Source organism: Protobothrops mucrosquamatus, unplaced genomic scaffold, assembly GCF_001527695.2.
Source record: "Protobothrops mucrosquamatus isolate PMUCROS unplaced genomic scaffold, P.Mucros_1.0 scaffold_117, whole genome shotgun sequence".
In the NCBI taxonomy this organism is placed as follows: Eukaryota; Metazoa; Chordata; class Lepidosauria; order Squamata; family Viperidae; genus Protobothrops; species Protobothrops mucrosquamatus.
Window position 1 is genome coordinate 6,711 of NW_015386193.1, and position 17,543 is coordinate 24,253.

The 17,543-nt window shown below is 38.9% G+C and overlaps 1 protein-coding gene across 1 annotated transcript in view; it reads left to right on the top strand.

The window, feature by feature from the left end:
- Positions 1-9,245, top strand: part of CUNH9orf85 (chromosome unknown C9orf85 homolog) — a 15,464-nt gene extending 6,219 nt beyond the window's left edge. The window contains exons 2-4 of the mRNA XM_015816700.1: positions 4,852-4,958; positions 7,258-7,371; positions 8,869-9,245. Of these exons, the coding sequence (XP_015672186.1) occupies positions 4,852-4,958; positions 7,258-7,371; positions 8,869-9,001 (354 nt within the window). The 3' untranslated portion in view covers positions 9,002-9,245. The remainder of the gene's footprint in view (positions 1-4,851; positions 4,959-7,257; positions 7,372-8,868) is intronic.
- Positions 9,246-17,543: the final 8,298 nt, after the last annotated feature.

Consider the following 17,543-nt stretch of genomic DNA (forward strand, 5'->3'; position numbering starts at 1 on the left):
CTCAATAGATTGAAATCAGCACTGTAAACTGAACTTAGAAACTTACAGGAAGTCAGGGCAGCACCTTTAAAATACCCCATTTCCCCGAAAGTAAGGCCTACCCTGAAAATAAGCCTAGCTTGATTTTTGATGGTGGGCCTAATATAAGCCGTATCCCCCCCAAAATAAGTCCTAGTTTTAGGGCAAGGTGCACACCTAAACATCAAACTAGGATGGGGGTAGGGGGGTAGAGCTGCCCCATGTGCCCCGCACCCACTCACCTTGCAGCCAGGTCTCTCCTCACTAGCCTACTTCTTCTGTGGCATCTTCTGCAGCCAGGCCTGCATTTCTCAGTCACAGGCCTTTCCGGAAGGCCACTGCAGCCGAGAACCGACCTATGGATTGAATCCATAGCTCAGTACTCGGCTGCATAGGCCTTACAGGAAGGCCTGACTGCAAAATGAAGGCCAGAATGCACTGCAGAATGAAGCTGCTCCTTTGGTCAGAAGAAGTGGGCCGGCTGGGCAGGGCTGTCGGTGCCAGAGTTGAGTATAAAAGGCACTCCCTGAAAATAAGACCTGGTGCCTCTTTTGGAGGCAAAAAAATAAAATAAGACCTGGTCTTATTTTCGGGAAAACACGGTATTACTGTTGAATCATCCTGTACCTATCAGCAGGTAGACTGATGCATTTTATATTAATTGCAGTTTTGAATTAGTCTTCCAGGGCCACCTGAAAGAGAGTTTACTGCAGTAATACAAGGCTGTATACACACATCCTCTTCTGTGACAGAAATGTATACATATGCACATAGACAAATGAGGAGAATTTCCAAAGCAGCTACATGAGCTTTCTATAGGACATGGCTGCTTTTATGATTCGAATAAATGTGTTTTGCTATGCTAATACACTTTGCAAAGCATGTGTTTTGAATGCTTTGCACAGCCATAGCTTATGATTCATAATAACAGATGAAACAAATGTGGAATTCAGACCACAAATGTCATGTTTAATTTTTTTAGCAGCTCATATTTCTACTTGTTATTTACTGACTTTCATGCACTGATTTTCTGCACATATAAAGCTATTGAGCATTATAACCAGTAGTTGTAGAGATAGCTAACAGAAGGACTGTTAAAGCATTTTTATCTGCTTTCCTTGCCTAAAAGGAATATGCCTCCTACTCGTTCTCAGAAGTTTCATAATTTTCTTCTTCACTCAGTTCAGTCTTCTTTCTCTTCTAATTCAGACTTATGCAGTTCAGGTATTCATAGGTTTCACTGTCCCTCCATAATGGAGGACAGCACAACATAGGCCTTTAGTTGTCGATAGAATTCAGGAACTCAGGGTTTCCTTCCTTCCTTCCTCCCTCCCTCCCTGACAAACTGGCCCTGCAGTTTTCTTAGGTTGATTTCACAAGTGGCTTGCCATTGCTTTCTTCCTAGGGCTGAGAGAGAGGGACTGGCTTAAGATCGCCCAGCTGGTTTTGCGCCTAAGATGTGACTAGAACTCATTGTTTCCTGGTTTCCTAACCATCAAACCCGATTGGCTGCTTTTCTGTGATCATGCTGTTTTCTAAATAAATTTCATCTTTAGTTTTCTTTTACATAAGCATCAGTGCAGAAGTGCTATTCCTAACTATGGTCTTAAACAATCATTTCTGCCATATAAGGCAATCTGTTGTCCAGCAATGAGCTATTGGGCCCAGAGTAGAGAAAAGTTTAAAGATTATGAAAAAAAAGAGATAGTGTTTTTGTTTCAGTTCACAAGGAGTGCTTACCTGACTTCAAGGTGGACAGACTGGATGGGTGGTTGTAAGGAGAGCAGACAATTGAGATGCTGAACAACAGGTTGCCCTCTTCAGTTCTGCAGTTTAATTTGCCCCTTTTCTCTTAAGAACATAGCGATGGTGTATGCTTCCCAGAGCTATATATGTGAGACGGCAGATATATAAATGTAATACAATAAAACAAGCATATAACTTGAATCCAAGTTAATATCCTTTGCATTTATTCTGTGCTTTTTGTATCAACCAAGAACAGTAATGCTTAAAATTTGCCAGAATAACTTGAGAGCCACCACTAAATGGGACATATCATACTCCCCAGTACAGTAAGATTTATGATGATCCATGAAATCCCCACAACTGGAAAGTATTTCTCCTCGCTTTTCTCTTTGGCTCTCAGTACAAGCAATGGAGTAGAGTAAATCCTACTTCAGGCTTGAGTAAAATGTCTGCCAACCAATTACCAATAGGATTACCAATGGATTTCCAATTTATATAATTTAATGGTTAATGTAAGGAATGTTTTTGTCACTTCTGCCACTTTCTTCTTAAGTTAAAGCAGGAAGGGATATCCCATTAAGACACAATTTCTCTTCAGATAATCTGTTGGAGCTACGTGGAAGGTAGGGACAAGGTAATATATTTTTCTACACTTGTTTCTTTTCATTGCTTTCTTCATGCTTAAATGGAAGAGAGCTGGCTGATGTCTTACACAGAAAACTTTTGAAATTAGGCCAAGGACTGCATTAAAATTAAGCTGAATGCACTAGATGCTCAATAGCTACTGATTGCCCTTCCCTGATGTAAATCCACAGTGATGATCTGGATATTTTCCTGCAAAACAAGAGGGTAACTTATTTGGAGTCAAGAGGGAAGGGAGAATGCTCTCAGGCAGCTTCCTCAGCCATACTGACTAGGCGTGCTGGGAATTACAGTTCCAAGAATCACCAGATTAAGTAGTTTTTTATTGTGTCATGCATAGTCACATGCACAATGATTAGGTGGGTTGGGTTTGTTGGTATTAAGGGAGAGTCGGTGACTCTAGAGTTCTTTAGTATCTGAAAAAGGGCTGCTGTCTACTGGATAATAAGATTTTATCATTTGCAACAAATACAGCATTAGACTTATGTATGTTTGATTGCCCACAAAAATCAGAAGAGGACATTTTAACACAAACAACCCCACACTTTTCCACTGAAGAAAATGTGTATTTCTTTATCTGAAATATAATGAGCTTCAGTCCTTAGAAGATTCTTAATTGCTGTAAGTATCAATAATTCAGAAGTAGTATTGATCCTAGTGTGACACTTGGACTCCAAGATGGACAAAGCTCTGCCTTTCTTTGGAGACAATATGCTGTCAGTCTAACATCATCTCTAAATCAAGTTGAGTTCAAAGGTTATTTTCGTATTGCATATTCTTGATGACAAGAAAAAAAATCTTTTCAGCAGCTATGATGAATGGGGGGAAAATGAAAGCGAAATACTAATGAAAGCTGTAATGCTCTGAAAAGAATGCTTTTGATATAGTTTCACAAGTTTGATTAGATCAGGGGTGTCAAACTCAATTTCACTGAGGGCCGCATCAGCATTGTGGTTACCCTGGGGGGGTTGGGGGTGTGTGGCCAGAGTGGGTGCAGCCTAATGGGTGGGCGTGGATATCATTCGCGTCAAGGGTGCCTATGGGGGGCCTGGGCAGGAGTGGGACAGATCTGAGGGTCTCTGGCAGAAGGGGGTGGGACCGGGGCAAGTGCCAAGGCATGGTCCACTGGGGCAATTGCCAAGATGGCCACCACAAAATTGTACATTGGCTCCCAGCTGGCCTGGGCCAGAGTCAAGGCAGCGGGGGCCGTTCCCTCACTGTTTCCAGGATGGCTTCGCGGGCCACATGAAACCACTTTGCGGGCCACATCCGGGCCTTGTGTTTGACATGTCTGGATTAGATAGTACAATAGGAAGATTATTGTTCTGTTCAAGCCACACAGAATATTGTTCTGTGTGGCTTGTTCCACTTGAGATGGTTTAGCTCATGAAAGACAGCTTGATATTTATGATTTCTTGAAATGTTGTAGTAAATATATTGCTATTGAATTAATACATGGTGGTTACTAACAAATTCAGCATTTACAATTTTACCTGTTAATCTTGACTGAAGATGATTTTGGGCAAGGAAAGCTTACGCTTTTGTATGAAGCCCTTGATTTTAGAATTAGAATAGCTGTTAGGTTCTGAATTATTCAAATCTCTCACTTTTTTTGATAATGCGGTAGAATTGGGCTGATTATAATGGTAAAGCGCCAAATAAGCTAATTATCACTATAGTTCTATATATACTATGCAAAAAATTAAACCTAATGTTGTGCTTTCAAGGCAAACCTGAATGTTCAAGCTCTTTGAAGAATAAATTCCCATGCCATGTGACCTTCTTTAAATTCAGTCTGAGAGTATTTTCAGAAATGGACTGTAAGATGGCATGAGATAAGCATATACGTTTAAATTCAGAAATCTGACTGAAACTCAGAAATCTGACTCAGAAATTCTGACTCAGAAATACCAAGTTGTTTGGCTGTAATCCACATACAGTAATTACTTGAGGTATATCTAGCAATTATATCTAGGCTTACTTTTGGAGGAAACCATATAAAATCCAGCGGGGGGAGGGATTTACTTTCAATTTCATAGTAAGTTTATTTTGTTAACAGTCTCATAAAACTGAATTTGTATCTTATGATGAGTTGGCCTTAAAATGATAAAAACGAATAATAAATTAATTTTTGCCCTAAAATCTTACTAGTAGCTTTCCTCAAAACAAACCATCAAATCAAACTGTGAATTTAAACTTGATTCCTCATGCCTGTCCTTTCCATGAGTTAATGCCTAACAAGAAGGCTCCCACAGGAATGACAGGCTGCTGATATGCTGTAACAAAAAATGTGATATAGGAAATACATGTTTTGTAGTTTGTGTCTAGTGGTAGAAAACGTTTAGTAAGTATTTAAAAAAAAACAGCCAAACTAAAATTGAATTGTTACTGATTTGAAGTATGAGTACTTATCATTAAATCTGATTTTTCAACTTTTTCTCATAGAAAATCAATGCAAAACTCCATGAAGGGCTCTGTCAACACTGTAAGGAGGTCCTGGAATGGCGGATAAAATTCAACAAATATAAGCCATTAACACAAGCTAAAAAATGGTGAGTAAACTGTTATTTAATATAGTAGAAGCCCTACGGTTACTCCAGCAGATATGGAAACTTAATCAATTGTGGCCAAAGAGAGGGGAGATCAGACTGTGTAGAACCTCCCATCCTTTAAAGCAGAACCTCCCATCCTTTAAAGCAGAGTTCCTTTTGGGGAGGCGGAAAAGAAGGGATGGTTTTGTGAGGGGGAGAACGCATGCGCGTGCACGAACACCCGTTGCTTACCCGAGTGGGGCTGCAAGTACTCGTGCAAGTGGGCCGCAAACACCTGTGACGCTTGCGTGAGTGCGGCCGAGAATGCCCACAATGCTCGCGTGAGTGGGGCTGCAAACGCCCGTGACACGGCGATGCTTGTGTGAATGGGCCCCTGGCGACATGTGAGTGAGGCGACAAATGTCGGTGACACTTGCACCTACTGTACGCACACACACGCATCAGCCAGCCACTCACGTGGCCCGGTGGCCAATGAGCTGTGGCATGGTAGTGGGCTGTGGTCCACAGGTTGGTGACCCCTGCTTTAAAGGGAGCAAAAATAATTTAAGAGTCACCTACACTAAAAATATGCACTGCTGTATACTTATGAAGCTTCATTAGTAAATAACAAGGTACACTAAGGCAAGATTAACATAAAGGCCTCTTGCATGGTGAAAACTATAATTAAACCACAGCCATAAAAGCCTTCCTTAACCTAAAGAAGGTAAATAGTTTAAGTATGAAAATGCATCCTCAACTTTCTCAAGCCTACAGTTGTTCAATAAGTAACAGTGGCTCTTCTATTTTTTAGGAGCAATTGAGAAGCAGCCTCAGGAGGCTATGTTTTTAACCACAAAAACAGTGAGAGGTGATCAGTCCTTTCCATGACAACAAAGGAAGCAATTTTGCGCAAGATAGTTTAAGGATATTTTTTTCTGTGACCCTTTCCTGTTCTAAGACTTTTGGAGGTGTTTTTTTATTTAAGAAAACCCACATATCTAGGCTTTGTAAACATGCATTTCTGTTCAAGTGCATCACCAGGTGATTCATGCAAAGGAATTGTAAATAACCTTTGAGCTTAACTCTGTTTAAAATGTGTCTTATCAGTATTATTCAAGTCTGTATTTTCCAGTGGAAAGGATGTGTTCAAAACAAGCCTTAATTCAACCCTGTGCATAGAACAAAGAAGAACACAACTTTAAGAAGCTTCTGTACTTCGTTGGGGATATTTTTTTTAATACTACTAACAAAGTAGTGTGAAAATTACTCAGAGTTACATTAATGGGTTTTGGCAGCTAAAAAAAGAAATCTCGCAGGACATGGGCTACCTGTATTGCTACACATCTTGCTCCTGCAACATGGTTGGCAAGGCCTTTAAACAGATTGGCCTCACATTCCTCTTACTCCTCGCTTCCCTTAGATTCTGTTCAGTCAAGACACAGAATCACTTATGAATAGGATTATCTGCTGTCCAAAAAAAGAAAAGCTCTATGATCAGCTGTGGCAGTTTATGAATATGCCTAATATAGTTGTAGAGACTGGTTGGCAACTGCTACTAAATATTTAAATCTGTCAGCTTACAGTTTCAATTTCATCGATACTTGAAAAATTAAGTATTTTTCTATCAAATAGTAAATATGGCCAGAGAAATGGACAAAAGGTTTATTGAAAAATGCACTAGAATATAAACAAATATGCCCTGGTATTGTGAAGTTCATAAGTAAGCTTCATCATACACTGCAAAGTAATCTCTTACGAGTAAATCCAACTCAAGAACAAAAAAATTTGAAAATTACTTCCAAATGTAGAATTTGGAAAATTTCCACATTTTTTGTTCTTGAGTTGGATTTACCCCGTAAGGAATTACTTTGCAGTGTATGATGAAACCTACTTAATAAAAAGATTGAACTAAATCTTTGTACATATGTATAGATATAAGTTCATTTGAAGGCCTAGCCATTGCTTTTGTGTATCTCTGTGTTTTAAAATCAAATTGTTGGTGATTTTTAAAAAACTTAGAACTAATGAAGATTAATTGTAGATAGATATTTTTATGAACAGATTGAATATATAATTAAAGATTATTGCTGGCTACTTCAAACATCATGTATATGATAAAGTATGATCAGGTGCTACCATTGATAACAAATTAGGCACTACAACTTCATTTTCTTCCCAAGAGAACTTATCTTTCCATTACCTGCATTTCAAAATTTCTAAAATCTATTTATGACTTCACAGGTTGCTAATTTATAATGCTTTGTGTCAAGTAGCCATATGAAATATTTTAATTCAACTTTAATTCTTTTTCTCTTAATAGCATAAAATGTCTGCAAAAGACAGTAAAGGATTCTTACCATATTATCTGCAAGTCATGTGCCTGCGAACTAGAGCTGTGTGCTAAGTGTGGAAAGAAGGAAGACATCACAATTCCGTAAGATTTCCTATAACTCCATAAAACTGTTTAACGATTACCTTACGATACATAATAATTCTGTCTGTCCTAGAAGGTCATTAAGAGATGGCCTGTTCAAGATCTTGTCACCAGACAAGGTGAGAGGGGACATTGGGTTAGAAGCCAGGACATTTCATCTGTGGGAGCTGGCAGGAAGTCACAAGTCATCATGCAAGGTCGTTGCTTAACGACCCATGATTCTCACTTAACTATGGTAGAAAAGGATCAGGGTATCTTAATTGACCGTAAACTCATTGTGAAACAATAGTTACTAAAAAACAACAAGAACAACAACAAAGAAAATTAAAGGAAGTTTGATGGGTTATCAAAAGTAACAATTCCAGAAGGCTATTGAGCGATTAATTAACATATTGTTTATGATAATTAACTATTATCTATTATTGTTTGTTAAACACATGAACCTAGACATTATGCTGTTTGCTAAATATTGAGAATGTTATTTGGAAAAACCCCAATCCTAATCCTAACCCAAATCCCAACCCCACCTTATTCCTAACCCTATAAAAACTAATAAAATCTATACAAGAAAAAAAAAGTAACAATTCCATTCATTCAACATTAGGTCAAATTTGGAATAGTGTATCCAGTTCTAGATGGCTTAATTTAAGAACAACTTTAATGAACTAGACCAGGGGTTGGCAACCTTGGCTCTTTTATGACTCGTGGACTTCAACTCCCAGAATTCCTGAGCCAGCATGGCTGGCTCAGGAATTCTGGGAGTTGAAGTCCAGAGTCATAAAAGAGCCAAGGTTGCCTACCCCTGAACTAGACTGTATGTTCAAGAGAAACAAATAGAAAGGTCAGTAGCTGAGTACAAAGAGGGTCCCCCCCCTTTTTTTTTTTATCCCCCAGGCCTGTGACATTTTCCTTTTCCTGGGGTTCCTTGTCCAGATCTGTTGTAGCTCCCTTTCAGTGTCTCTATAGTTCTTGAAATCATTCGCATTTCCAGTTTGGGATGAGAATTGTTAAGTATTGTTTCTATAAACCGTTAAATAATAAGCATTTTTATCATTTAGAATTCTAAACATTTAAAATAGTATTTAATAATAATATTTTCTCTCCTGTTGGTGAGATACACACATATTCATGGAAATACATGGTGTATTTCTACCCATAGCCTACAGCTAAAATTATGGACGGTTTTGGCAATGTGGAACACTAAACAGTTTTAGATTTTGGCAGTGTGTCATGGTAGAAGCAGATGGTATCTCTTGTGTCATTGGTGAAGTGTTGCATTGGACATGAACACAATAGGTAGAAAAAAATGTTATGCCTGTACCAGCTTGTCTCCTTAGCCAGCATAAGACATTGCTTTGCTCTGTCTGCCTCACCAGGCTCCAGATTACAGTCTGTCTATTGTTACATTAAATTTGTGCCACATGGGGGAATAAAGTTCCTTTTTCTTTCCTACGAGTAATAAAGCCTGACAAATATTACTGTGATTCTTTTTTTCAGAATTCAGACAAATCTACAGCATACTGAGCATCAAAGACAGCAGAACAGAAAGGACATATTTGAGAGAGATGATGAAACAAACTTAAGTGGCTTGGAAGATGAAGATCTGGATTTACTCAACAAAACAGATTAAAAACTTAAACTGAAACTATGGGGATCTAAATGATTTCATCAAAACAAAGCTTTTAGGCTTCATTTCATTTCTTCCTAAATAATTTATTGGGCATTTTTGTTATGTGTGGAGTTCATGGCATCTGGAAACAGTTTTCACAAACCTTATGATTCCATTTTCTTCAAGAATCAGATTTGCTTAAACGTTCTGTTGGTAGGATGACTTTTTTTTTCATTTAATAAATAGCAACAAGCATGGTATCCTATATCTGACTTGAATATATTCATTGTTTCTCATTCTTTTCCCGACTCCTGTGCTTTCTTTCAGCCACCTTATTCCTTTTGTTTATACGGCAAGTAACTCCCCACTTCAATTTTTTTTTCTTCCACAATTGTTGCTTCACCTTTTACAGTATATTTCAGCCTGTGCAGTACTTCCTCTGCCAAGTTATTGTCTCTAAAGATGTAACAATATCACAAAATCACTATTGATATGGCCCAGAACCCTTCTCACATTAGAGGAAAAGCAGAGCTGGTCCATCTCCTTGGCTAAGGGAAAAATGGCCTCACCATCTTCAGTGGCCACTCGTACTATTGTTTCTCCTCTTGAGTTGTTATAAGAAATCATAATTGAACATTGGAGGAGCTTCTTTTTATGTCTGCTTTCCTTCTTGTCTGTTCTGCCTTTAAATGGTTTCTCCCTTAGCTTTACTTTAACACCACTGGTCCTGTAAAGCAGAGGTCCCCAACCTTTTGGGCGCCAGGGACTGGTTCCGTGGAGAGAGGTTTTTCTGTGGACCGGAAGGTGCGTTTTATGTGCTGCCTGCATCTCGCGGATGGGGCTTTGCTTGTTTATGCGGATTGATTGCTGGCATGCCGCGGCCCGGTACTGGTCCTCGGATTGGGGGTTGGGGACCCCTGCTGTAAAGTGTTTTGAGAGCATTCTGTAACACACATACACAAACACACACATACCCCGTGGAATAAAACACACAATAAACAGAGGCCAGTCAGATCCATTCTGTGAATCCTGTATCCAGAACATGAAAGAATCCAGCCTTTTTACTGCAAAACCTTTGTACAGTGCCAAGAGCACCAGGAGCCCTTGTGCCACAATCATTAGAATGAAGTGTTGCAAGCAAACTCTGCCTACAGCCTGGATTTTGATCCTGAAGGGGCTCAAAGTTGACTCAGCCTTCCAGCCTTTTAGCCTTCTAGGTAGGTAAAATAAGGACCCCAGATTATTGGGGGCAATATGTCGACGTTGTAAACCACTAATACATAGTGGCTATACTGATAAAGGTAGAGAACAGTACCAAGACAAGTAACACATCCATTCTAAACTGTAATTACTTTCATTTGGAAAATGAATTTGCCAAGTGGGGAAAGGAAACTAGTTGCTTTGCAAAAAATATGTTTTGTATCATTCCTATGTTTGGTTTGGAGAAAATTAAATTATAGTATTATAAAAGTTTGGATTGTATTTATTGTGATGTGAGTTTAAAAGTAGCAATGATGATAACTGTCTAGCATGTAACTATAATATGTACGATGACATTTTTGTGTCTTGCTTGCCCATCACCACAGTAGACAACTGGAAAATGCTTATTTATATACTTGTTCTAATAAATGAACATGGCCTTGATGATGATCAGGGTGATTCCGTGAAACAAAACATTCTTATAGGTACGCAAATGTGTTTACAGATCAGCTTGTGAATCAGTTTCTTCATTTGCTTTCTCGGGTTTTAGTGTGTCTGTAAATAAGAACTTCACAAAACTTTTGGGATATAAAAAAAAATCATTTCACCAAAATGTGTATTCCTTCCATTGAGCCATAATTGCTGCCAATCTTCACTCTGAAACCTAATTTGACAAAAGAAGTAGGAAATGAATTTTATGCTAGTAGTCTTCCCATGAAGATATGTCAGTCACAGGGAAGAGAGTACGGATTTATTTTTTTTACAGCATTCAAGGTTAAGATAAGAAATGACGGATGAAAGCGATATAGAGGATGATCCAAATATGAACTAGGGAGGGATTTCCTAATGGAGAGAGTTATCTAACATTGAAAGAGACTGCCCCCTTATGGAAGCCCCGTCACTGGAAGTTGTCAAGAAAAGATTGGACAGCCATCGGTCCAGGATGGTATTTGAATTCCTGCAGAGGATTGGACTAGAAGACCTCCAAAGTGCCTTCCAAGTCGATGATTATTTTGTGATCTCTATTTTTCAGCTGAAGAGTCACTTGGCTGAGTTGAGTGGCTATAGAAATTGAATAAATAAAAATTAATAAATCCTATAAAATGCCCGAAGAAACATTTTGTTCCCCTGAGAGTTGTGAGGAGAAAAGAAGAACTGACCAATGATCACCTTTTTTCCACCTGAGCAGCACACTCCACTTCATGGAATGTGTCAAGATTTGACTCGTGCATTCTTATATCTTTCTATCGGATTGTCTCCTTCCAAAGTGAGAAAGGGTGAACATTTCTTAACTCTTAACAAAGATTGTCCAAGTCCTAATTAGTAAGAGTATCATTCCTTGGGCAGAGCTGCTTAATAGGGCTATCCATACCTGATATGACTGAAAAAGGTGAAGTTAGATTAATGAATAGAAGACAGTTGCTCTGTTCGTGTCGGAACTAAGGTCCTTTTTTTTCCCCCTCCTGAGTCATTTTGGAGACATTTACAACTATTAAAAATGCAGCCACAAAATCAATTGCATTTTGCTGCTGTATGATCTCAATTTATTAAATATTTATATCCCACTCTTGAAACAATTTCCAGGGTAGCTTGGAATTCTTCAAAAAAAAATAAAAATAAAACACAACCTCAAGCAGCAGCATACAGCTGCTTCTATACTCCATAGCCAGCATTACAGAGCCAAAGGAATCGATTTTGGTAATGGCTCGATATGACTTGGAGCCAGAAGCCAGGCGATTTGCAGCCAGACCAGTAATTGAGGAAGATTGTCCTGTGGATAAAAGATCTTTCTCCCTTGCAATCCTCATTTTCGTGCAATCCCGCACAAAGGAGACAAGAAGAAATTATTATGTCTGTGGGACGCAACTTGCTATCACATTTAATGCACTTGCTATAAGCCTCATGGAATAGAAAACCAGCATACCAAAGGGCATCTGGAGACATTCCAACACATCATAGTTGTAGCTTTTGCTGGATATAAGGAGAAACAGAAGAAATAAATTGGGGAGGAAACCTTTGCTATCAGTCTTGGGGATAGAAGGAACCCAGGGATCCATATCAAGTTCACTCAAGGGTCACTTTTCCTACCAGCCTTCTGTCTTGCAAAGTTCTCAAGGCTTCATGCAGATTTATCAACCAGATATTAATGCAGAGGTGATTATTTGAAGGAACGTAAATCTGTGGGTTTCTCATTCTTACACGAGTGTATTTTATAGGTGTAGCACTTTAGCATCTGTGCAGATACAGTACATGTTAGTGTTTTTCATGTTTAGACCATCCCAGTTATCTCTTTGCTTCCTAGGAGACTTTTAAATAGAAATCTTACTGAAGGGATAGATTATATCTGGCTTTTAGCTTCTTATCCCTGCTTTTACAGATAAGTAGCAGCACTACTTGATTTGTAGCTGGAAATGAGCCAAGGATCAGAAATAACTCTCAAACATTGGTTATCTCTTGCTGCATTTTTGCAGGGTTATGACAAGATATTTGGGGTTTTTGCTAAGATCTGGTTTGCTGGTAGATGGTGGTTATTGCTTGCTTCTGTTTATGTGGTTGCAATTTTAAAAGGGTAAAAACCTTTTTTGTAATGATTGAATGCTACTCAGAGTCTGCAAGATGAAGCAGCATAGAAATATAAGTAAGCGGTAAATAGAAAATACTGTAATGGCAAGTTTTGTTTCATAATCATGTTTAATCATGGCTATATTATAACTAACTTAAATGTTTGAACCATGTTAAGTTGTAGCCTTATGTATTTAGTATGGGAGTAAGTTATTGGGATTTCTGTGGTATTGTTATAGCTGACACACCAGGATAAGCTACTTAATACAGAGAGATACAGATTTGGATGTCCAGAGGCAAGTCTAGATTTTAACCACCTTTATCCCAAAGAGAACAAACCTAACCTACATAAGTCATATATATATGGATCTCTTACCAACAGTCTTTGTCTTCCCTGGATTCACTAAAGTTTGGCTGATTAAACTACCTAGCTCACGGGTGTTAAACCCGTCACGTCAAGACTTTTTTTGCATTGCTGGAGCTGGGGTGGGCATGGCCTCCGTATGATGCAACCGGCCTGTAGGCCGGCAGTTTGACACCCCTGACCCTAGCTCATTACTAATGGCAGGCAAGAATAAAGCATTTCCAGTGCTCCAGTTCCTTTTTATGTGAGAAAAATAGAACTGGATGTTATCATCATGGGAATGAGATAAATGCTATGAAACTAACAGATGCAGGCATTCCCCACCCCCCACCCCAAAGAAAATGAGCTGTGAAATCAACAATCCTTGGAGCATTACAAAGTGCTCTCATTCTGAGCCTGCCAGCCTACTCAGGATATAATTTAGCTGCTGAATACCAGATGCCACCAAGAGAATTGCTCCTCTTCTCGTGGCTTAGGATATCCATTACACTGACTGAGGCATTTTCTGGGCCAAATCTTGGCCCGAAGCCTGATTCTTTTTCTGGATCATTTTCAGTCAGCCTTCAGAAGTGGCGAGCCTCAAGCAGCACCCACCTACTCAAGCATCTTAACTAAAAAGGAGTGTTAATGACAATAGTTTTACCCTTAAAGGTCTACGGAGAGTTTTGTACCAGCCTCTTGCAAAGCATCATAGAGACCCTATCCATGAAATTATAATATTTGTTAATTCCAACATTTAACTGGGCAATAATTAGAGCCACAGCTAAAAATATTCCAAAATGCAAAGCAATGTTGAATGAGAGTAACAGCAGCTGTGGCATAATCAAGTTAAACTACTTTTGTCAATTGTTTCAGAATTACTTTTTTAAATAATACAATCCTAGCAGTTTATTGCTTGAATATCTGGTTAAATAAAAAGGGGATATCTGAAAACTGCCCTTAAAGAATAAGGTCAACCAAAGAAATCTTCCTTGGGCCTCTTTAGACATTGAAAACAAGGGTAGAAATGTATCTCTTCACCATCTTTATATCAGGTATTAACAGAGAACAAGCACATCTAACTAGGAATGTTGACAAGAAGTTGAGAAACTAAAGTCTTTACTGTTCTATGCAGTGATGTTTACTCTGGAGGCTCGTATACATTTGACGAACTTCCTCCTAACAAGCAGTCATACAGCTGGAAAAAATGGCTAAAGACATGGTCTAACACACTAAAGGTGAAAGGAAATCCTGACAAGGTCAGAAAAATATGTCACAGAGCAAGCAATCTCTGAGAAATAAAAGGCAGCTTTTGCTGCAAAAAGAGTGACTAAACTTAACAGTTCAGATGGCAAAGCAGAGCAAGCAGATGGCACACCAAGCAGGACAAAACAGGAATTGGGAGGGAAAGAATAACTATTCTTCTTCTTCCTGCAGTGTGACATTTTTGTTATCACCAATGTCTGGCACAAACTTGCAATTAAAAGTTGTTTCTTATTTCCACCATTGCTGACTGCAGAAGCCTCATGTGACATATAACATAAGCCCAGTTCAAACTGTTCAAGCAGCCTTGTTTACAGTCATTAAGAGGAAAACTGCAGAAATTGTTCAATTCAGCTCATTTCAACTGCATTATCATAGCCTCATTTTTTATGCTTACATTGATACGTTTAACCTTTCTTCAAATGGCTAATCCTCACTTGCCAACCACAACTGGGGCTGTCAACTCTGCGACTAAGCAAGAAAACCATCTAATCATACCGGACTTACAACATTTTGCTTCTGTTGTTAAGTGAATTGCTTTAGCTGTTAAGTGAAACATGAGACTACAACTTGCAATTTTACTGCCAATTTCTTCATTGATTCTGTTTGTTAGAAGCTGGTTGTGAAATGCACAAATGGTAATCACATGACTATGGGATGCAATAATGACTGTAAATATCCACCAGTTACAAAGTGCCTGAATGTTGATCATGTGACCACAGAAACCCTGGGGTGGTCATAAATGCAAGGATTGGTTGCAAAGCTATTCTTTGTTTTCAACTGTTGTAACTTTGATCATTAAACAAGGCAGGCAGTAAGTGAGGAGTATTTATAATCATGCACAGAGATGGAGACCATGTTGTGGCTCTGTTTGCAGAGGTTGCTCCTCCTTAACTGAATGGTTTCCAGCTCTTCCTTCCAGTTTTTCAAAAACTTTTCTGAGATCCATTTAAGCCAGGGGTCTTCAAACTTGGCCCTTTTATGACTTGTGGACTTCAACTCCCAGAATTCCTCAGTCAGCATACCTGTCATAAAAGGGCCAAGTTTGAAGATCCCTGATTTAAGCAGCAAATGGGTACACAACTCAACTTAGAAACAATTGAACATGACCACCTGTTTATATTGACCTTAGGTAACTTTTAACCTCATATTCTATATCTCCAATGGGAAGGCCAGGCACAATATGTGGACCATAATTATTTCATAAATGATGAGATGCTGAACCTCATCACATAGATGCACACATCATTTAAGACCCAGGTGTCAAACTCACCGTGTCACTTGACATATCACAACTTTTTCGCATTGCCGGAGCTGGGGTGGGCGCGGTCTCTGTATGATGCAATCAGCCCGTGGGCTGGCAGTTTGACACCCCTGATTTAAGAGAACAAGAAGCTGCTGTTGGAGATTTGAATACAGCAGGAGCCCTTCTAAAAGAGTTTTCTCTTAATCATAAGCAGCAGTGTTAAAATAATACTGATTAATTCAGTATCAGATTGTCCCATTTAAAATAAATGTTCATAATACAGCTGTCTTGGATAAAGAGTATTAGCTATCAGTGGCCAGCCACAGACAGTTGTATTTGAAATAAAAAGTGGCTTGATTAGAAAATACAGGATGACAGAGAATCGTCATTCATATCTACCCAACAAAAGATGATGAAATTCTCTTTTTTTCAGTTTAACTAACTGTAGGACAAGTGAAAAACAAAGGCTGGAGAATTCTGGGATTTGAAGTCCACAAGTCTGGAAGTTCCCAAGGTTGCACACCCCTGCTCTACTATATGCAGCAGCCTCAGCTTAACAAACTACCTGTTCAGTATTACACAGACAAGTTTTTTCCCCCACTGTCTCTTCTGTTTCATCCCCTCTCTCGTGAAACTTCTTTCTATGCTTTCACTTCTGGGCTGCTCCTATGTCACCAGATCACACTGTACAAAAACAACTCTAGGAATGCTCATAAACCTCCTCCTTCTCTACTTAATGGTTTCTGCCTGTGTATGTGTTTACAGCTAGAAGGCAAGTATGCCTACATTTAGGTCTTTTAATCAACCTTCAAGCCTCTGAGCCAGATTTTGGTCCACAAAAAACCCTTTAATTCTGAGACTATTACATACTACCTACATATAACTATCGCCCTGTCTCTAATCTTCCTTTCAGGGAAACCCTATTGAAATTAGTCTCAGATTAGGTACAGAGCATCTAAAGGAAGTGGATTATTTGGAGTTTTTCTGGTTAGAATACAGGTTTAGGTGGGGAAAAAACTAATTCTAATACAATTGAACGTAGTATTGGACTTCTTAACTGCTTGAATACCCCCTTAGCCATGTTATCGTTACCCATGTTAACCATGAATCATCTGCAAGGATTGGGAGTGAGAGACATTGCATTGACAGCTTTATTCAGTTGGCAAATTGTGGGAAATAAGCGGTTGTCCAACAGCCACTTCTTTGTGAAGTGTCACAAGACTTGGTCTTCTCTCCCATAATCTTTAAAATCTACTTGAAACATTGGAAAAGCTGATTTAGCATATTAACAATAGACTAATGTTATGCACTTATTTTTATTTATTTAGCACATGTATATAGCAGCCCATTTCACAAAAAGTCACTTTGGGCTGCTTATAAGCAAAATAACAATTAAAATCATATCACAATATTAAAAAGCCACCAGACATACAGTAACTAACAAAAATAAAAACATAAAGGAATGAGAACATAAAAAAACCAAACCAAGATAGCAGGAGGACAGCCTTCATTCAGCATCACTTAACCCCTCTGCAGCTTGCCAGGGGACCCTCAAGGTTGATGGAAGAGCTATTTTTTCAAGACCTTCCAGAAGGCTAAGAGAAATTAAGTTAACCTCATTGGGGGGGGCAAAGGGTTTGGGGTTCCAGAGGGTGGGGCTGAGCAGAAAAGGTGCATCTGCTGGGTCCCACCAGAAGGAATTCCTTAATAGACAAGACCAAGGCTGTACCTCTTCTGTTGGATCTAATGGGATAGGTAGATGTAACTAGGAATAGATGGTCCCTCAAATAACCTGGTCCCAAGTCATGGAGGGATTTAAAGATTAAAACCAGCACTTTGAATTGCACCCAGTAGCAAACTGGCAACCAATGTAGCTTGTGGAACAGAGGTATAATGAAATAATAGGAAATATTTGTAGCTTGGGTTTTTGATTTTGGCTGTGGTTTGTT